Source organism: Centruroides vittatus, unplaced genomic scaffold (genome assembly GCF_030686945.1).
Source record: "Centruroides vittatus isolate TY-2023 unplaced genomic scaffold, ASM3068694v2 contig_726, whole genome shotgun sequence".
Classification (NCBI taxonomy): domain Eukaryota; kingdom Metazoa; phylum Arthropoda; class Arachnida; order Scorpiones; family Buthidae; genus Centruroides; species Centruroides vittatus.
Window position 1 is genome coordinate 2383153 of NW_027122463.1, and position 24063 is coordinate 2407215.

The following is a 24063-nucleotide window of genomic DNA, read 5'->3' on the forward strand; positions in this document are numbered from 1 at the left end:
AGACATGCCAAATTTTCTTACTCAGGGCATCACCTACATGAAACCTAAAAACAACAATACCACAGACCCCACACAATACAGACCAATTACATGTCTTCCAACACTCTACAAATTATTGACATCCTGTATCGCAAACAAAATATACAAACATGTTGAAGAACACGACATTCTAACGGAACAACAAAAAGGTTGCCGTAGAAATCACAAGGGATGCAAAGAACAGTTACTCATAGATTCAGTCATTCTACGGCAAGCACACAAACAACACAGAAACATACACATGGCATATATAGACTACAGAAAAGCATTCGACAGTGTTCCACACAGTTGGCTGCTACATATTCTACACATGTACAAAATACATCCATCACTCATTGCATTCTTTCAAAACACTATGCAGCACTGGAGAACAACACTACATCTCAGGGTTAGTAACACTTCCATACAAACAAACCAAATCTTTATTAGGCGAGGAATTTTTCAAGGAGATTCCTTGAGTCCTCTCTGGTTCTGCCTAGCCTTGAATCCATTATCCAACATGTTAAACAACACACAATATGGCTACAATATCAGGCATGAAAAAACAACACAGTATACACTGTCACATCTCATGTACATGGATGACATAAAACTTTATGCATCCACACAAAAACAACTTCATCAACTCCTACAAATCACACATTCATACACCAAGGACATACAAATGGAATTTGGCCTAGATAAATGCAAAACACTTCACATAGAAAAAGGAATCCTGAAGAAAGAAGATTTTGCACTTGGAAATGGAGACGTTATTGAATCCATGGAAGAGGGCGAGTTCTACAAGTATTTAGGATTCCAACAGGCCAAACTAACAGAACATACACAAATAAAGCAAAGATTAATTAAAGAATACCAAAGTAGGTTAAATGCTATTCTCAGAACACAGTTAAATGCAAAACACACAGTTAAAGCAATAAACACATATGTCATCCCAGTACTCACATATTCTTTTGGAGTTATACATTGGACTCACACTGATCTTGAGCAACTCCAAAGGAAAACAAGAACAACACTTACTAAGCATAAACAACATCATCCTAAATCCGCCACAGAAAGATTAACCCTTCCACGTAAAGATGGCGGACGTGGCCTGATTGACATAGTTAACCTTCACTACAAACAAATACAGTCACTGCGAGAGTTTTTCTACAAAAAACAAGAAACATCACAATTACATAAAGCAGTAACTCTAGCAGACTCGAATAACACACCATTAAACTTACACTCTCATAATATGGACACAACACAACATATAAAAAGCATAGACACCATTAAGCAATCGTGGGCTCGAAAGGCACTCCATGGCAGGCATCCTTACGATCTGGCCCAGGATTTTGTTGACAAAACTGCGTCAAACAGCTGGTTAGCTCGGGGATGCCTCTTTGGGGAGACGGAAGGATTCATGATTGCCATACAGGATCAGGTCATAAATACTAAAAACTACAGAAAACACATACTCAAAGATGCAACACTCACAAATGACACATGCAGAAAATGTCACATCATGCCAGAAACTATACAACACATCACCTCTGGTTGCAAGCTCTTGGCACAGACAGATTATTTACACAGACATAATCAAGTAGCAAATATAATACACCAAGAGCTTGCAAAGAAACACAAATTAGTAGACATCCACGAACCATACTACAAATACATTCCACAGACAGTATTGGAAAACAACACGCACAAAATGTACTACGACAGAGCCATAATCACAGATAAAACAATTTACCACAACAGACCAGACATCACACTCATTGACAAACACAATAAAATCACATACATTATAGACATATCCATTCCAAACACTCACAATATACAAAACGCATGCACTGAAAAAATTAGCAAGTACACAGAACTCGCCCAGGAAATAAGGCATCTGTGGAGGATGGATAGGGTGCTTATTGTACCTGTTGTTCTCTCCTCTACAGGTGTCATACCACACACACTACACAAAAGCCTGGGCACATTAGAATTGAATAGAAACACATACATCACACTACAGAAGGCCACTATATTGAATACATGTCATATTGTGAGAAAATTCCTGAATACAGACACACACACTGATACACTTCTTTAATTTCTGTTTTGGTTACTATGCCTTGACTTTGGTCCGGCATAGTACACAGCCACCGGTGTTAACCGAGTATATCTCACTTAACCCAACATAATAATAATAAAGTGCAGAGCCCAAATGGTTAGGAGTTGAAAGTTGAAATTTGGTACACAGTTAGGGTATGTCATGAGAATGTACACTAAGAAGGGATTTTTTGAAATTCCCCCCGCGGGGAGAGGGAGAAGGTTAAGGCTTATCCTAAGAAGCAGCTTCTACTGTACTATTTGAAATGCAATTTTTTATTTTTAACTGCACTTTAGTAGGGTATGCCATGAGAATGCACATTAAGAAGGGAAATAGTATTAACACACTTCACGCCAACATAAAGTAAAGAATAATTAACACATTTGTGTTGCGGCATTACTAACAGTTATTTGAAATGTTTCACATATAAACGCAAGTACTGTACTTTCAACAACTTACGGTTGTCATCTTCAGGCGAAATCGAATATTGTGATTTTTGAACAAATTAGCTTTTTTAACGAACTATTTAAATTATGTAAAGCACATGTGTGGAATTCATTAAACATATTGAAATGCAATAAATATTATGGATGTAAAAACATGCTGATATAACGTGCTACTCCTAATATAAAATAAAGATAGAGGTGCTGTATTTGTGGTGTACCTAAGGGAGACAATTTATAATCTAGATTGTTTAAATAATGTTACTCATAATTGCGGAATTTCTAATGTTGGTGCATTGCACAGTGTTAAAGTGGCTATGTAAAGGCTCTCCCATATGAATACCTCTCTTCGATCATTGCAAGGTTTTAGCATTTTTGTATGTCCCCAAAGTGGAAGATAATCTTGGTTTAGTACTTTTTTTAGCTAACTCTGTTGTTGGTCTATTGTTTCTGATATCTTCTTGGTGTTCGAGAATGCAGGCGTGTAGCATTCTTGTCGTTGCTCCTATGTTAGTAATTTCTTCCCCTGATAATGTGTGCTTTAGTAAGATTTTGTAAACTCCCGATTTCTCATTTAACGTGAGAAAATCTCTATCGTTGCACAACATACGTCTTAAAGTTGGTTGAGGGACTATGGGCAATAGAAAACCCTGTTTTCTAAATATACGTGCTATTTTTAGGGATAAATGGCCGAAAAACGGTATCGGAGGCTGTACTAGAGTGAGTTGTTCTTTGTTGCAGAGGAAGGATTTTGGAAATAATTTATTCTTGACCCGGTTAAGGAGATAAAGAAATCTGGAGGTAGAATACCCAGCATTACATACTGCCTTGTTGATAAGTTGTAATTCTTTATCTATTAATGTTTGGGTGGATTGTAAGAGGAGCGCTCTCTGAATGAGAGAAGTAATGGCAGAATTTACAAAATTTGTAGGTTGGAAGGCGGTCGCAGGGATAATATATGATAAGTTGTTATTTTTGTGGTGCACTGAAAAATTAAGATCAGGAGATCTATATATTTCTAGATCTAGAAAAGAGATTTTGGCATTTTGTTCCTCTTCCACAGTGAACCTGATGGTAGGATATATAGAAGCTAACATTTGAATAAAATTGTCTAATTCCTCTGCAGAACCGTCCCATGCAAGTAATATGTCATCTACATATCGTAGATACATGATAGGATAGTGGATTGCTAAAGGGGCATGGAAAAGGCAAAATTCTATATTCCTCATGATAATCTCTGCTAAAATGGGTGACAGGGGGGAACCCATTGGCACTCCTTGGGTTTGTTTGTATATATTACCATTGAACTGAAAGTAATTGTTTTCCGTGACGAGTAAGAGGGCCTCTCGTAAGTGTAACACGTGATGTTGGATAACCAGAGTTCAGTAATAAGGCGTTTATAATCATGACTGTTATGTTTATTGCCTTGTCGTTACAATCAAAGTGAGCGCTCAGGTACCGTTCCCATGATGCATCAGCAACGATCGCCACCTGGCGGACTCACTAATAATTTACATTTTAATATTTCTAATACAACACATTACATCTCCCCCTTTTATACAAAGTCTTTGAAACGCGATGGCCTACGGACCACCCGACCTGCTCGAGTTGTCAAGTCCTTAGCCTCATTGCCGTTCACCTCCCGATCTTCCAACTCCTCATTTTCTGAGTTCATTTCCTCTCTACCACTGGAGCTTTCCATGTTTTCCTCTTGTTCACTAGCCTGTTTCTCCTCAATTGGTTGATCTAACACTTCATTTGAGTGATTCTGTATGTTTCTAAATCTATTAATGTCAAACTTCCTTAAAAATCTTCGATTACGAATGAAGTGTTTGCCATCTTTGTCTAGGCGCACAATATAAGACCTTGGTCGATATCTGTCTATTTTTATTATTTCACCAGGCTCCCAGTTTCTTTTATCAATTTGCACCATCACTCTGTCATGTGGACTTAATGCTATTAGATCTCTAGCATTCCTATCAAAATAGTGTTTTTGTACTTGTTGTCTTTGCGTATGGTGTTTTCTAAATTTGTCTACAAGTATTCTGGGTTTCAAGAGATTATTCCTCATGGGCACTTGCCCTCGCAACCTACGACCATACAGAAGTTGTGCTGGGGATGGAATACCTCGACCTAAAGGTGTATTTCTGTATTCCAACAAGGTCAGATAGATGTCCTTTGAGTCATACACTGCTTTTTTAAGTAATTTTTTGATAGTTTGTACATGCCGTTCAATGAAACCATTGGACTGAGGGTTTCGTGGAGAGCTCGTCTTGTGTGTAATTTCCCAGTCTTCTAGAAATTGTTGGAAGTGTTTGTTCACAAACTGGGTATCATTACCCGAGTATACAACTTCTGGCTTGCCATGTCTGGAAAATATTGATTTCATGGTTTCAACTATTTTGGAATGAGTGGTGTTTTGGTTCATACAATAAACTTCTGGGAATCGTGAAAATGTGTCTACTACTAATAGATAATCTTTACCAAATAAATGGCAGATATCAGTGGTGACAATTTCCCATGGTCTTGTGGCAAGTTCTCTGTTAATAAGTGTTTCTTTTGGATTTGAATTTTGATACTTTAGGCATGCTGGACAGTTCCTTACAACATCAATTATTTCTTTTTCCATGAAAGGCCAAAAAACATGTTCTTTTGCTCTCCATAATGTTTTATTGATTCCCATGTGATTATAGTGTAGTCTATCAATTGTCTCTGCTCTCATGCTCTTGGGAATAACTAATTGTTCACCTTTACATACTATGCCTCTCACTTCACTCAGGTCTTCACGAAACTTCCAATATGGTTTGACTAGTGGATCTATCATGTTTTTCTGTTCTGGCCAACCTCCCTTTATTATGTTAATCAGTGACTGTAACTCTCTATCTCTTTTTGTTTCATGACGAAGCTTTTCAAATTTCTTTGGAGTAATGCTACAGTAATTGATAAGGTTAACTTGAGCTTCAACATCAGATTCCATCACATCAAAATTCCTGTCCATATAGCTAGCTCGAGAAAGAGCATCAGCCAACACAAGTTGTGATCCTGGTCTGTATTTTACTCTAAAATTATAATTTTGTAAGGTTATCCTTAATCTCTGAAGGCGTAGTGGGCATTTATTTAGTGGCTTTTGAAAAATTGCCTCTAGTGGTTTATGGTCACTCTCAACTGTAATTTCACGACCATACACATACTGGTGAAAACGCTGACAGCCAAACACTATTGCCAGTGCCTCTTTTTCAATTTGTGCATAATTTTTCTGGGTCTCCGTGAGAGTCTTTGATGCATAAGCCACCGGAGCACCTTCCTGAAGTAGTACAGCTCCCATTCCATCTTTTGAACTATCCACTGACAGTACTAGTGGTTTATCTTTATCATAAAATTGTAAGACTGGGGTGCTGCTCAAAAGATTCTTTAGCTTCAGAAATTCCTTATCATGTTGATCAGTCCACTGCCACAAACAATCCTGTTTCAGTAGAGTCCTTAATTTTGCAGTATGACTAGCTAAATTTGGTATAAATTTTGCCACATAATTTATCATGCCCATGAATCGATTAAGTTCTTTTAAACCAGTTGGCTTTGGGATGCGTTTGATTGCTTCAACTTTATCTGGATCAATTCTAATACCGTCTTCTGACAAGATATGTCCCACATATTTGACTTCCTTTAGTTTAAATTTGCACTTATCCTTATTGAACCTAACCCCTTTCTCTTCTGCTGTCTTCAGAACCAATTCTAAGATTCTGTCATGTTCTTCTGTGTCCTTTGCATGAATGATAAGATCATCAATGTAAATCTTGACTCCTTCAATATGAGCAAAAATTTCTGTAAATGTTTTGTGAAAGATCTCAGGAGCATTTGTCAATCCAAAGGGTAGTCGCAGAAACCTATATCTCCCAAAAGGTGTACTAAAGGTTGTTAATTTTGATGAGCTATCTGCCAGTTCAATCTGCCAAAATCCCTTGTTTGCATCGAGGATAGAGAAAAATTTGGAACCTGCCATATCCCTTGTGATTTCTTCAAAGGTCGGTATTTCAAAGTGTTCTCTCATTATCGAGTGATTCAAATTCTGTGGATCTAAACATATTCTCAGGGATCCATCAGGTTTGCGAACTAGGACGATTGGGTTTACAAACTCTGTCGGTTCATCTATGCTGCATATAATTCCATCATTTATCATTCTCATTAATTCTTTCTTTAGTGGATTCATTAAGTTAAATGGTACTCGGCGTGTAGGAACTACCACAGCCTTGTAGTCATCCTTTAATTTAAATTCACAGGGTTTTATTTTGATCCTGCCTATGCCTTCAAATACATTACTGTATTTAGTAAAATAATCACTTTCCGTTTTTATTTCTAAAATATTTCGGTTTCTCTGCAGTAAATTTAGTTTTTTAATACTCTCGAGTCCTAAAATAGGTGCTGCTTGGTCAGCTGTCTTGACTATTATAAAATTCAAAAGTTCCTTAACCTTATCCTTAGTTCGTACTGTTAAATCACACGCTCCTAACACCATTAATCTATTTCCGCCGTAATTTGAAATCATAATATTCGTTTTCTTTAGCAATCTTCTTAGATTAAGAGTCTCAAAAATATATGCGGGGATTACATTGACGTGTGCACCAGTATCTATCTTAAAACTAACACTTTTATCACAGTCTAAAATTCTTAAAGTCTCTGACCAGTCTAGATCAAGGTTCTTACCTCTGCTTTCCAGTGACGCCAATACGTAGTCGTTTGTACTCTCTGGCGCCATTTCCAGTACATTTATCATGTTATTTCGACACACTTTCGCAAAATGATTGTATTCCTTGCATTTATTACATTGTTTGCCCATTGCTGGACAGTTCGGTTTATTATGTCTATAACCACATCTCCCACAATTCCGTTGTCTTCCTTGGAACTTATTTTCCGGTCTTCGATATCCACGCCAATTGTTCTCTGTCCGATGGTTCTTTGTTTCTGCACTAGACCTATTTTCCTGATCACGTGATTCACTGAGACGTTCTCTTGATTTTCGTTTTACCACGTTGACTTCTATATTCTTCGGGTGATTCGACAAGAGTTTAATGTGGCTCTCTGTCTGTTCAGCAGCTCTGCATATGTCGATTGCCTTTGTTAATGATAGCTCCGTTTCTCGTAGTAGACGTTCCTTTACCTTCTGATCACGAATACCACTCACAATTCTATCTCTTAATAGTCGATCCCGTAAATTTCCAAACTCACAATTTATCGATAGCTTACGTAGGTCTGCTACAAAATCGTCAAAGGCTTCGCTCGGTCCTTGCACACGAGTATTGAACTTGTGACTCTCAACACTTTGGTTGCTTTTCGGAATAAAATACGACTCGAGTTTTTCTAAAATTACATTCGGTTGTTTCACTTCTTCTTCATTAAGTTCTAATGTTTCAAAAATTTCTAGAGCTTCTTCCCCCAAACAATGGAGCAAGATGGCGGCTTGAGTTTCATTGTTCTTCGTCGTGAGTTCGGTCGCCGTCGAATAAAGTAGATAACTTTTCTTGAATTTCTTCCAATTCGCTCCCAAGTCACCTTCTACCAACATCGGTTTGGGAGGAGGAAGATTTTGAAACGTGGACATGTCGAATCCAGTACCGGAGAATCTTCTTTTTTTCTAAACGTTTGTCGACTGCGCCATGTTATGTTTATTGCCTTGTCGTTACAATCAAAGTGAGCGCTCAGGTACCGTTCCCATGATGCATCAGCAACGATCGCCACCTGGCGGACTCACTAATAATTTACATTTTAATATTTCTAATACAACACATTACATGACAGCTTCAATGTGTGGAACCGATGGATATAGGGAAATTACATCTATTTTATACCACTGGTAGGAATAACTAGGATAGCTATTCAACTCAGAGATTATGAAGTCTTTGGCATCTAGAGTGGCTGTAGTTAGCAATTTGGAGGGTGAGATTAAAGAAGTAACGTGTTTTGCTAGTGCAGCCTCAAGGAAGTATGTTGGGTGGGAGCGTTTGTTAACTAGGGGTCTTAACGGCCATTCAGGTTTGTGTGTTTTTGCTTCAAAGAATAATCTTGGGCACGCAACATTAGATGATGGATTGAGAGGTCCTGCTAATGTAGCTGTTATTCCTGGGAGTGCTATAACCTTTCGTGTTTTCCTTAGTATTGATGTAGTTGGATCTTCTTGCAGTATAATTTTCCACTTTGGGGACATACAAAAATGCTAAAACCTTGCAATGATCGAAGAAAGGTATTCATATGGGAGAGCCTTTACATAGCCACTTTAACACCATGCAATGCACCAACATTAGAAATTCCGCAATTATGAGTAACATTATTTAAACAATCTAGATTATAAATTGTCTCCCTTAGGTACACCACAAATACAGCACCTCTATCTTTATTTTATATTAGGAGTAGCACATTATATCAGCATGTTTTTACATCCATAATATTTATTGCATTTCAATATGTTTAATGAATTCCACACACGTGCTTTACGTAATTTAAATAGTCCGTTAAAAAAGCTAATTTGTTCGAAAATCACAATATTCGATTTCGCTTGAAGATGACAACCGTAAGTTGTTGAAAGTACTTGCGTTTATATGTGAAACATTTCAAATAACTGTTAGTAACGTTGCAACACAAATGTGTTAATTATTCTTTAAGAAGGAATTTTTGTAAATTCAACTTTTCCAGGGAAATGGAAGAGAGTTAGTTTTAGTCAGTATAAAGTGTAAATAATAAAGAAGGAAAGTAAATAGTGGCACATTTACCTCTTTGAAAGTGGCACATTTACCTCTTTACAATAGTGGCACTTTTACCTCTTTGATGCTTAATAACAAAAAAATATTTTGATATTTTTTGGTGTTGTTTTCTGAAATATAAAGTTAGACAGTTGCTTGATATTTTTCCAGAGTTTGGTGAATTTTGGTTGAACTACGGAAAAGTTATCTGAGTTCTAAAAAAGGAACCAGATTTACATCTATCATCTCCACTAGATGGGGCCACATTATCTAGCTCTTCAATTGCCTAGCTCTAATAATGGGAAGCTTCTGGAACAGTGTGGAATTTGTCATTTTTTTCAAGATGTGGACTTTTTGATTTTATTTTTGTACTAAAATACAGTTGATTTCATTTACTTGGGCTTTGGTTAATTTGGGAAGCAACGTTTTTGGGCCAAATCACAAAGAACAGAAATCAAACTAATAAACTGATACATAATTTAAACACTTAATTGGCATAACTTTTCGCTTAATTGGGATAGTAACAGTAATGGAATTTAGCAATTTTTGACATATTTTCGGAAGATCCCTAAAAATATGTCAATACTACCACTAATGTGGGCAATATATATCAATATTACCACATTAGTGATCGTATTGATATATATTGCCTAATGCTTGGTAGAAACAAAGTGATTTTGTCTTTTGCTTGGGCAGTTTGGTTTTTCCGGTGGGGGTCAGCATAGCAGGACATATCACACTGGGATCATAATCTTTAAGCACAATTAACAAAACTAGATTTTTAAGCTCTTCATTTTATACCTAGACAAAAACATTTGGTGTTTACTGTTTTATAATTATTTTCTTTGAAATGAAATATTAAATTTAACTTGAATATGAATATTAAATTTACTTAAGAATAAACTTATATTAGTCTGAGGCAAACTTGAATGCGAGCTACTGATCCTGCTCCGAATTGGACCAGCTCAACTTTTTCCTCTCACACCATCAGAAATTTTCAACTTTTATGTAACTATTTCGAATACATTTTTTAGTTGTGTCAAGCGCGACTCACTGATATTATGTTTCAGACACAGTTCCGTCAGTCCAGACTGGACAAAGTTTTAAACGTGGCTGCTTTTAATGAGTGACACCAATTTTTCCAAGATTTTTCCTGCTTTAAAATGCCAACTGATTTTATTTTATTATTATTTTATTTCTTATTTTTTAGTTTAGTTTAGTTTATTTATTTACTTTATTGACTTTATTGCACTTTTCTTTTTTATCTGTACTTTTCATCGTATTTTTTCTATTCTCAACAATAAATCACTTATAATCTTTCATTTGTGACATTACTGTTGAAACTGTTCCCCCATGCTAATTACATTGATAAACATCATCTTGAGTTTCTCAATGTCACCTATCTTGTTATTATAATTTATTAGCATTATTTATTGAACCATGTACTGTACAATCAATTATGACATAATGATAAAATTTATTTGAGACAATAATTCTGTAATGTGGCCTAAACATATTAAAAAAGTTAATTAATAAAACATTAACAGCAATTATTATAATGTTAAATTATACATTTTTGTTTTATGTATTACTTGTTAGAAAATTGACCGACTGCAAAGATTCTTTACTTCATTCATATTAATATATAAAATTTCAACTACAAGTTTATATAATCAGCAAAATCCACTTTAATTGAAAATTAGCAAACATTTTTAAACCTTTTTTAAAGGTCATCTTGAGGCAAAATTAGAACATTATTTAAAAGCAATGGTGTATGGAACATTGAATATATGAGACAAATATATTTAAACTATATCATTCACATTATAAGAAAAATGAATGGCTTAGGTTAAAATTAGCAATAGAAAAATTGCTAATGAAATTGTCAGATTATCAGGCCTGTGTAACACTGTTACAGGGAAGTTAAAAAGAACCCAAGAAAAAAATTTTCATGTAGATAGACATAAATTTTCTGTCTCTAGCATCTCTCTCTTGATTAGTAGTTAACAAACTCTAAGACACTTCAAGCAAAAAAATTTTTATTTGTATACAGATTTACACTCCTATGTATAAAGGTTATAAAACTTAATACAGAAGGAAATTACTGACAATTCAAGTAATGATTACATATATGAAATATGCAGATGACAAAAATAATAATATCATCTAGGTAAAACTAACATACTTTTATCTCAGGTATATCCACTTCTTAAATTTATTCAAGACAAAAATCCCTTCTGGGCCCAGAATCAGATGCTGTTGGTTTATATATATAGTTGGAAAACCTTCTTTGTTAATGATTCTGCAACTTTACAATTGTGTCAGCACTAAGTCAATCTTATTTTGAAAACCTCTCACAATATTTGTGTTTTTAATATCATATATTAAAATGTTGACTTAAAATACGTAAATATGATTTATTATTCAGTACAATAAATTGTAAAATCTAATTTTTGAAGCAAGATTTAATAACTTTATACTTTCTGATTATTGTCATGCTTCTATTGTGAATAATTAAATCATATTAATATAATATAATAGATGTGTATATTTTTAACAAAAACAACTAAGCTTTGTTTTTAACAGTAAACAACTCAGCTTTTAACAAAAATAATTTAATTTATTTTTGTTAAAAGCTTAACAAAAGCTTTTAACAAAAATAGCTTTTAGTTGTTTGATTACCATTTATGCATAACTAAGATAAAGGAGTAATAGGTACCCAGTTAATTTCAAAACATCATACATTAAGCATTAAAAGTAAATTTTTCAATTAATTTTGTAACATATATTTAAATTAATTTTTATTTACTCAGGTTGTGGTGGTGTGTTAACTGATTCTCAAGGAGTATTTGGTGTAACAAGTAGTCCCGAGCTTTTAGGAATAGCACAATGTAATTGGCTTCTAAGAGCAAATCCAGGATTCATTATAAGATTAACTTTTGCTTTTTTTACCTTAAAAGAGAGTGCTTCATGCTATGAAGAATATGTTGAAGTTAATGATACAACTGGTAGCAGAATAGGACGGTAAGTTTACACATGTTTTATATATCTTTACACATGTTGATATATGTGTAAAGATATATGAAGATTTTATATTTTTATAAAAGTTATTTATTTATTTAGTATTTTGTTGTTAGAAAAAATGTAACCAGACACAATTTAATACACAATCTATAGAATTGATATTTTCTTAAATCATAAATATAAAATATTCATGAATATATTTTTCTATTTATAGCTATTGTGGCAGCCAAATACCACCTGTATTGACTAGTACTGGAAATGAATTGCATATAAAATTTAAATCCAGTGATGCATATTCTAGTAATGGATTTTCTGCATCTTATGCAACTTCAAATGCTACTACAGGTAAGTTTTTGCAAATAATATATTAAAATGTTCTCTAAGAAAAAGAAAAACTGCTGGGCTAATGCTAAGCATAAATTAATGATTAGAAAGGTTTGTTTATAAAATAGGCAGTTTTCATCTAATAAAAATATAATTTTGTAAATTTTTTAAATGATATCAATTAGTATTATTTTTCAAATGGTCATTAAGCAGTTTCAAATATGATATGAAATGATATCATTTGTAATTAATTGATGAAATGATTTGAAAGCACTAATTACTTGTTTGTTAATGACATATTAAACCAATAGTGTGAAAAGACAGCTTAAAGATGCCTATTTACCTGAAAATAATGACAACAATAATTGAATTCTAATTATAATAAACCAAGTTTTTATAATGTGTTATATTTTAACTTTATGTTGTGGGACTTGCTAATTTTGATGACATCTGTGCATCGACTCTATATTTACTTTTTTAGAAATTAGATTGTTTTAAGTAAGAGTTTTTATATTCAAATTTGATATACAGTAGAACGTTGATTATCTGAATCAATTGGGGACTGGGGTTGTTTGGAAAATCGATTTTTCACATAACTGATTATGTACGAAAAAATACATTATTAATATAGTATATTAATATATCCCACGTTGAAATTTTTCTCTCTTGCGTGTTGCTTTGCGTTGAATTTTTGTCGATGTTAAGCTTAACAGAAATTTTTATAATAATAATCACGGCTATTGTATCATTAAAAATTGTCTTTTTTTTTTTTGTACAAACAAAATAAATATATTGAAAAATATAAAAACAAAAAAAATTTATACTTTAGAAGTTGTATCAAAAAGGTTCGATTCAGACAAAACACGTCCCAACACAGTCTGACTGGAAAGCTTTTGGTTAATTGACGTTCTACTGTATACATATGCATATAAATCAGATAGCTTCTGATTTATAATGGTGTTATATTTCTGGAAAGAGTATTGCAAATGGAATACAAGAATACAAGTTATAACATATTCCAAAGACTTCTGTCCATAAAATTATGTTAATCTTCTTATTTGATTATTTCTCACTATGAAGTGTAATATGAATGATACAAGGCTTTCTTTACATCTGTTTAATTCTCTTTTTCATTTGTCAACACACATCTTAGCAAATGAGAAAAGAGAATTAAACAGATGTAAAGAAAGCCTTGTATCATTCATATTACACTTCATTGTGAGAAATAATCAAATATTTCAATGGATTAATAGATGTTACAACCAAAAAATTTTTCATGTATGAATATTTTGATAATTAAAGCTATATGTAAGTACTTTTAATAGATTTTTATATAAATACATATTTTAATAAATAATATGCACTGTGATTGTTTAAAAAGTAACAAAAATTAAATCAGAACACTTACATCGAGTCAGAGCCTTCGTTAATCTTGTTTGACAGTGGTTTCACATCTATTGAGAGAATTATGTGCTATTGACATGAATATATTTTTAGAGTTATATCAATGCTAATTATTTTTTTTTTATTTTGTGAATTTTATTTATATATTCTGAATTTTTGGCAATTTTTGTGAATTGTCATAATTCAGACAATCATAAATTGGGAGCTTCCTATATTATAAAATTTGTTATATTTATTTATCTTTTTGTTTTTATTCATTATTAATAAAGTTATTAATAATGAAATATTTTTTTTTAATGATTTAGCTTGTGGAGGAAGCTTTTATACTGAAAGTGGATTTGTGAGAACTCCAGGTTATCCTCAAAGATATCCCAATAACAAAGATTGTACTTGGAAATTGCATGCAGCAAATGGTCATCAAATATCAGTAAATTTTACTGCATTTAATTTAGAACATCATTCCCAATGTTCATATGATTATGTTGAATTAAGGTATGTATTTCTACATTTTCCCCATAATAAAGTAAATATTTTTCTGTTGATTCACTTTAATAATTTATCTAATTTTTGAATGTAATTTTTTATTTTTAACTTTTTATAAATGAATTTAAATATAATTTAAGTATATAATTTATAAAAATTATGATTTCTTAAAGCAAAATTTGTGTAATTCTGGGCAGAATGAATTTTCTCTGATCAGTCTAGGGATAAGTAATTATAATGATCAGATGTGTGAGATTCTGGAAATGTCTCAGAACTATGCTAAAATCTAAAAACCACTAAAGTTGTTAATATTGTAAATTGTAATTTTTATGTCCATAGAAGGAAATATTAATAATAGTAAAAAAAATTATTTTCTCAGAAAATAGACAAAAATCTAGACAATGTAAGTCCTAAGATCAATTATTTCTGGGATTGGATTAAATGTTGATTTTGACTCAACGCAATATGGGTATGATCTTGTTACACTCATTACTGAGTGACAACCAACTGGAAAATGGGGATGAGGAAAGATAACCAATCGAAGTGGTTGATGAGGGACCAAAGATGATAAAAACTCTATCAAGGACAAGGAGATCTTCTCTCTCTGAATTTTTCATATTGCAAGATCTTACTTAGTGGCATTCTTCACCTCATCCTGGACTCTATAAGGACTAACATCACCTTCTCCAGGGACTGAACAACATTGTCATGGAGCAAAAGAAAACCGAAGGATTCTTCTTTCAGGATTCTCTTTTTAAAAAGAAGAACCAGAAGATTTAGTTTTTACCTGCTGACACACCAAGAATATGATTGCTGTAAGCTTTTTTTGTGTGTGTATTTAAAATCAATCAAGATGATTTTCTTTGTAACTGTGAAGTCTGATTTGGTGTCTGTCACACTCACATTCCTAATTAGTACCTCTCTTCCATTCTGACTTTAAGCACAACTTGGTAATCTCACACATGTTTAGCAAAATTTCATATACCTGGAAAAGAAATAATATACAATATAATAAGGTGAGCAATTGCCAACCGTGGTGCAGGAATTTAATGGAGAGGACAGATGCAACTTACAGACCTGGACTTAGCTGATGACATTGCATTGATATCAGAAATGTGCCAAAGATGTGGAAGTGACCACAAGCCTTGAGCATGGAGCTGGAAGAGTGGGATTGTTATCTGCAATCCCACTCTGCACAAGCAGTGATAAAACAAACATAATGTCCATAAATACGTAAACAAAAGTAGATATCAGTCAGGAGTAAAGGAAGGATGAAATGGAGGAGTTCTGCTACCTTGGTAACATGTTATCATCAAATGGAGGCATTGATGCTAATATAAAATGCAGACTTGGTAAAGCATCAGCAGTTTTTCAGATTCTATGCTCAATCTGGTCCATGCAAGCAATCAGTACAATGATTAAGATATGTCTCTACAACACCATTAACATTTAAACTGCAATTTGTGCATGCGAAACATGGAAAGACACAAATAAGATTACTCAGAAACTCAACATATTCCATCAGTGCTGTCTTTGAAGGTTACTTAGAATTACATATCATGACTGTATCACAAATGAGGAAGTCCTCAGAAGTAGCCTACATGAACTACAGGACATTGTTACATAGCATAGAATGCATTTTGCAGAGCATGTATTTCATCTGCCAGAGTAATGCTTACCAAAAGTAGCCTTGAAATGGAAACCACAGGATGGAAAAAGGAAACAAGGTAGTCCATGAACAACCTTGCTCTCTACATATAAAGTAGATATAAAAAAGATTAGCATTCCTTGGAATGATGCTGAAACCATTTCACCTGATCATATTTGCTAGAGATAGCTAGTTGCTCAGTCTTCCAGTTGGCACAGGAAGACCTAATAAACATATTCTTTTTTTCTTTAAATTAAATAATTTCTGTTTTATAGTTTTACTATATATATAACTGTTCTATTATTTTGATAATTTTATGGTATACATGAAAATATTATTTCATCTATACCATGTTTTCTCAATTCATAAGTTACATAAACAATCCCAACTTGAAACATTCACTATGTCCACAATTTTCATGATTGTAATGTGGCATCGAATCTAATGAGCACCTGATTTTTGAGATGTCAAAACCTGAAAAAGTTAGCTTGTAAATGTAAAGCTCACCCCATATCATAAAACATTAAGATGCAAAAAGCATTAATGTATTTAAACAGTAATAAATGCATTTTTGAAAATTTACATTGCTTCACAATGTCCACATTTTCAAATGTATTCATTTATTACCTCATTATCAAGTATGGAGGATTAGCAGACCCAGAGCTGGTTCTGATAAGTGGGCAGTGCATACATACATGTGGGTAGCTAAATTCCTAAAGCAGCTGATAGTGCACTTTAAAAAATAAAATTCAAATATAATGGTTAGTGATGAATAGACTTATATTTGTGTGACAGCTGATAATATAGCTGTTCAATTTATGGATATTAATAATGTCAAAGCATACATCTTAGGAGTTTTGCATCAGAAAACTTAAAAGTGCAAGCAGCAGGTGATGGAAATTCATCCATTGAACTAGAGAAAAACTCATTAATGGGAATTCTATAACCACTATGATTGTTTTATGGTTTAATTCACATAAAAAGCATAAAAACTTTGAGTTTGTAAAGTTTTAATTTTTGCAAACACTAAGCTATTTATTTATATTAATATTTTATATATATGTTAATATTAATGCTATTATTTATGTTAATGTCTTATGATTAAGTTCAAGGTTACACTTACATAACTCGTTGTGAATGGTTGCATTAAACAACATAGGTACAATGTTTTATGCTTATGCTTAATTTTCATTATGAATGGGCCTTTATTCCCATACTGTTAATTGTAAAGTGATACTTACACTATTGTTTTAATTATTGATGGAACCAAAAGGCAATTTAAATAAAAAAAGAGATGTGCATGAACATTATTAATTTAAATATTCGTATTTAAATGAATTTTTATGTACACATATGTATATATTGTAATTATATACTTAAAATTAATAAGAAAAATTTTAAAAATTAATTTCATTTTAATTTGCAAATTTTATTGTATGGCAGTGCTAAAATATAACTTTGAACAAAAGCACCTATTATGTACAGGGCAGCTTGATTTGAATAAAATTAAAATAAATATATATCAATTTAGAAAAATTATACATTTTTTTCTAGACTATACATATGAATCTAAAATCCTTCTGTCCTTCTGTCCATAGAGGCAATAACAAATCTATGGTGGAACTGACTTTCCTTTGTAGGCTACATGTCCGCCATCAAATGCAAAAAAGTTAAAAAGTCTTCTAGTGGTGGCAAAGACAATTATAAAATTAATAATTACATTAAAAAATGCCAGGATGAATTCACATAGAAAAAAATGTATAATTTTTTTAAATGTGAATTCGTCCTGGCATTTTTTGATGTAAATGTATAGTAGACCCCCTATAACACAGTAGATACGTTCCGTATTATATGAATCTGTGTTGTACGAGTCTCTTAAATACATGAGCCAATCACAACCTGGCACGTGTGCAGTTTAGGGGCTATGGCTGTTTGAAAGGTTTTCTTCCATAAAATTAATCGATTCTAGGCTAATTTGACTCAACATTTCCAAATCATGTATAATTTTTTTGGAATAATCCATATAAACTATGCTATAAACAAAAAATTGTAGGATTACTTACCGAGTGTGCACTGTTCAATGACAACATTGCTTAAGCTTGTTTTCATCGTGGAGCAGCTCATCGAACGGTGGACCTGTGTTTCTTGATCAGTGAATTTTTCGCAGAAAAATGACTTAACTTTGGAGACATCATTAATAAAAATGTAATTTTTATGGCCGTTGAATAATAAATGTTTTTTAGTAGGTCCAGTGCTCGTTTAAACTCAACAGTTTGTACAATATCCGCTATTGGTCCAGATTCAACCAATCCTGTCGCGACACGAGTCAGCGATGACATTTTACCATGTTATACGAGTCTCTTTTAGCGTGTTATACGAACACAATCGCAATTTTTTCTTCGTGTTATACAAATCTGTGTTATATGAACCCGTGTTATAGGGGGTTTACTGAATATCAAATATTTTTATAGATTATCAACTATATGAAACTGTCATAAAACATATCAGTAGGCTCTCATGGGTTTGCTTAGGTTTTAATTTACTTGTGATCAGCATTGATAGGGGTGACCAAATATCTGTGGCACACAGGCAGCTAACAGTCCAAAACAGACCATGAGCAGACCAATATAAAATTACAATCAAAATTACTGTTCAGTCAATATGTTACCAGTGAGATTTCATATTGGTATTCACAAGCATGAAATTTTTATAAGATGTGTAGAATTACATTGAAATATCTATATACATGTTCTTCTGCATGGTGGATAACTCTCTGTTTAAATATAGTTATATAGGAGACTTGCTATTTTTGAAATTTCTTGCCTTATTTTTCTTACACTATATATCTCTAGCCATAAAAATAAGGCCATAATTTTCAAAGATTACAACATCCTCTTTCTAGCACGGAGATCTCTTTTTGAAATACAGAAATAAATACCACAAGTAACATCAACATCAAATAATGTAACAACAACCAGTCAAATGACTACTGTTTCTTTAACCTACGACATTTGATTTATCTGTGTTCTTTTTTTCAAACATATTTAACCTGATGATGAAAGCTAAATTTATTGAAAATGTTTGTTTATCATTAAATATTTTTTTGTTTTTCTAGAGATTTTGGTCTTTTTGTTTTTTTGTTTCTTTAATATTATCCAGTTTCTGCATTGTTTATATATTTCTTATATGTGCAGTGTTTATAGGAGGAAATCAGTTTATATTACACAACAATGTATCTATTCATTATGTAATGATGATTAATAAATTTTTATTCAGTACAGTTTGCAAAACTAAACCTATCTCCTTGTTTTTCTGATATATATTCTGTAGAATATTTCTTATTATGAAAATTAAATCAACACTGATGGGATAGCAATTCGAGGATATGAAATATTAAATACAATGTGAAAAAGAAATTAGTGTAGATAATTTAAATTGAGTTTCAAAAAAGTATTCTAATAATTCTATGAACAAGTGTAAAAGTGTGCAGTTTTCTTTGAAAATTATTTAAACACTTAAGAAATTTCTTGTAGAATAATGCTGGTTGGTAATTAAATTTTAAATTATAAATAATTGTCTTCAAAAAATTAACTTTTAGTCTGTTGAAATAGGAATCACCATTTATCTTATTTCACTGTTCTGGAATACACTTTGACAACAAATCTTTTCTTGTTGGCTGTTGTAATTAAAAACTTTTTTAAAAACAATAAAAAAATGATCCAATTAAAAAACACTAGTTTAAAATTAGAACTCGAGATGCTTCATATATCTTGCATTTTCCATCCTTACTACTTGAGGACTATTGAACTTATATCCATTAAAAGCTTGCACTAGTGGATATAAGTTTCGCCTTTGAGAATATAAGCCTACAAGAAAAAATCGGTCGTCACAGTGTATCCCGGAACATTGAAATAGAATAAATGGTGATTCCTGTTTTAACAGACTGTCTTCAAAAAATTAATTTTTAATTATTAATATTTTAAAAAGTATTAAGAAATTTTTTATTTTAACACATAGGTTTTTTTTTAATTCATTTTATTTTAGCATTTAAAAAATTGCATTAATAATAAATTATTACTAAATCATAATTTTTAACATATAAATAACAATTGCTTTATTATTTTAGAAATGGTGGTTATGAATCATCACCCTTAATAGGAAAATATTGTGGAACTACAGTTCCATCATATTTTGTATCGCATAGTAATCAGCTATGGATCCATTTTCACTCTGATCCATCAGTAGAAGGAACTGGTTTTAATTTTATTTATACAGGCACTATTGAAGGTAAGAATATTCTATTCTAATTATAAAATATGAAAACTTTTTTATTAGTAGAATATGTATTATTTTGACAAAATTAACGGGAATTTCATAAAGTGAATAATAATAATAATAATATAATATAATTGATATTCTAAGGTATACTTGTTTATATAAGTGTAAATGTATACTTATTAATCTAAATCATATAATAAATTTATTCCTTAAATTGCATTTTTGATTCAAGATTCTAATATTTTATTAATGGGATAATAATGGGCTCTTTGTTTCTTCTAGAATTTTAAATATGACAAAATATAATTTAAAAATAATGTAATATGATCCTTAATGAGCAGCTTCACTGTAAATCATTGTTCATATAATAAGGCAATTAGTTAGCTTCCAGAAGAAAGATTTTTATATTGGAAAAAATTTATTATTTTTTAATGTTTTAGATGTCAAATATTAATTAAATAACTTTTCTGGTAAAAACCATCTCTCTCTCTCTCCCTCCCTCCCCCCCAAAAAAAAGAAAAGAGAGATTAATATTGTCTTAATAAAAATAGTTTTTTAAAAATTTAATTGAATTAACAGAACAGAAATTCAAATGTTTTGTTCTCTATGAATGATTTTGCCTGAAGAGGACACACATATTGATGAAAGTATTTGTAAAATAAATCTTTTTCCATAATGTCAATAGACACTTGCGTGGCTTGCCTTGTTTTTATTCTGGTACTTATAAGTAATAGCTTTTTTTTTTTTAATTTTCTCTTTTATTCTGAATGTTGTAATGTATTAACTTTTTGAAAATCACAAAATTGATAGCTTATTACTCTAAATTTTTAAAAAGGTTGTGGTGGAACTATTACATCTCCTAGAGGAACTCTTGTATCACCTAATTATCCTCAACCTTATGGACGTGATGCTGAATGTAACTGGATGATTAAAGTTGCTGAAGCATCAAAAATAGAAATAAGAATTATAGATCTGGATATTGAAGAACATCATCAATGTACATATGATTTTCTGCAGGTAAAATTGATTTAATATTAAATTTTTATTGCTAGATGTATATATGTTTTATGTGTTTAAAGAAATTTTAATCATACATTTACAATAAATTATGAACTTTGATTGCTTTGTTGGAGATTACAATTACACACACAATATCAACTAGCTATCATCATATATCATACTTCCTAGTACTTTCAGATTATTGCATAATACTCATCAGAGGACTCATTAAGTTCTAAGAACAAAAGTTTTTTAAAACTTTATGTTATCTGTTTTGAATGGCACTGCAAATTCTATAAAAACATATGATTTGGTCCTACTGTTGATATTTACACTTTCTCCTGGAAAATGTCAGTCATCAAAATTTACTTTTTTGCCACTCTCTCTCTCTCTCTCTCTCTCTCTTCAGTATCTACCTTCATGCAGCCAGTAACAAGTCAACATCTCTGCTATTGATTACTTTTCTTTCCTGAAACTCTTTTCATTGACCCATAAATTTTCTGCATAATTCAAATGAAAATTTTAGTTATGCAAAGAATTCTATTGCTATTGTAATTCACTGTAACATTTTCTGAATATGCTTATTGGCTCAAAATTGTTGTACCCTTCCTATCTTAATGTGAGCCTGCAGATTTTTAAGGGGACTTTTAAAATTAATGTTAATTGTGTTTTTTTGACATGTAAATATCCCCGATAGAAAAACAGAGAATTAGGGCAGAGGTCACCGGTTGTAATAACAAGTCTGTTGGAAAGTTGACACTTAGCTGTCAAAATGCTTTATCATTGTCAACATTTGACGATCACGTGATCCCTTTCCCATGACAATAGTATAAAAGAGAGCTACCAAAAGCTTAGTGTGATCAAAAGGAAGTTGTACATGAGATAGTGCACATTTAGTCTCCAAGTCCCCGATCCTGCCTGAGAAGACAACAGACAAGGACTACAATTCTTGCTATGGACCGATTGTCGCATGCAGTTCCTTCCTGCATAGAGGTATTTTTGATAGCGATCTGTGAACTCTCTCTCCACTGCTAACGGGAATAGACATAGCTAAGAGCTACCCTTTTTGTAGATAATTTTGTTAGTATTTAATTGCATTTAACTGTGTCTAGCCTCTTAGAACCTCCTGTAATCTAGATTTAGTCATATCATAAATGCTTTGTTTATTTGTTAAACCTGTCTCCTGTCACTCCGAAACATGGACACCTGCCGACTTGCTCACCTCCCTCGCCACTCGATTTAAACCATCCAAATGACAAGGAGATCGAATCTTACCGATCCGTGCAGATTAAGTGGTCATTAGGGAGTTGCCCTGTGGCTCCTGCTTATCTCACATTAATATCTGTCTTAGGCTCTTATAACCTGGTTCTTACTATTATCCAGTAAGAACTAGGCCTCTTTATATACTTTCTGTTAGGGAAACATAAATTCTGGCTTTATTGCAATCCTTTTTTTTACTTTATATTTTGTTATTTCTCAAAAGATTGATCATTGAGAATTTCTCTTAATTTTCTTTTTTCCAATCACTTTATCTAGCTTACAATAAAGGTTTCTATCCAAACTATCTACATAATGCATAGCTATTATCCTGCCATTTTCTTCTTTAGGAAGCACTTTGTGTTATCTCCTTGTTCTTTCAGCACTCATATAATTACTAATTTAGTCTTCATTATACTTTGATTGATGACAGTTGATTGATATTATGTATGTATTTAATCTCTAATAAAGCAGTTTGAGTTTCATAATGTGAACAAATTGGAATTTGGCTATATAAGTGTTATTTAGAATAAATTATTAATTATTTTACATTTTGGCTAATAAATAATGATTAATGATATTTTTAAAAATCTGTACTAAGAGATATTTGTTCAAAATTATTGAATGGCATTATTTTGTTAAAGAAGTATTGTTACTCAATGTATTATTTTAAGTTAATTATTTTAATTTTATAAATAAGTTGTTATATATTTATGTGTCATCTCTAGATTTACAATAATTAAAAAATTAATTTTAACCTGTTTTATTAATTTTATCTGTATAACTTTACTAATTGTCAGTGTAATTTTATGTATATATGTTATTTTTTCTAATATGTAATCTTATTAAGTATGTTTTCATGCTTAAAAATTTTGTGTAATTATTATTTTTTTCCATGGAATTATTTTACTATATAAAATTAAGTTTTTCACCTAAATATAAGATGTAAAATTTACATATTTTCATTTTTACACATTGCATTTCTTCTATATCAAAAGTTTCTTATTTACATTTATTGAGGCAGAGTGTTAGCGAAGCTTCTTCTATGCATGTGGCTTACAGAGTTGTGTTTGTTCTCAAAATTTGATCAATAGACTTTGACTAAACTTTGCCTTTTTCCATTAATTACAATAAAGAATTCAAAAATGTAATAAAAAATGGAGGTCCGTGACTTCATTTTTGAGTTAAAGTGGGGTCAAAATGATAATGTCCCTTCTTCCTGATATGATTAAGTGTGCCAAATGGAATTTAGGGAGCAAAAATAAAAAAATACAGCATTACTTGCACCTAATGGAAAACGAGGACCAAAAATAAACAAAACAAAAGAACAAAGCAATTTATGTC

The 24063-nt window shown here is 31.9% G+C and overlaps 1 protein-coding gene across 1 annotated transcript in view; it reads left to right on the top strand.

Annotated features, from left to right (window-relative positions):
• LOC136980838 (cubilin-like) overlaps positions 1-24063 on the top strand; it is a 292841-nt gene that overhangs the window by 68319 nt on the left and 200459 nt on the right. The window contains 5 exon segments of the mRNA XM_067277042.1: positions 12116-12326; positions 12541-12671; positions 14360-14546; positions 20312-20472; positions 21299-21480. Of these exon segments, the coding sequence (XP_067133143.1) occupies positions 12116-12326; positions 12541-12671; positions 14360-14546; positions 20312-20472; positions 21299-21480 (872 nt within the window).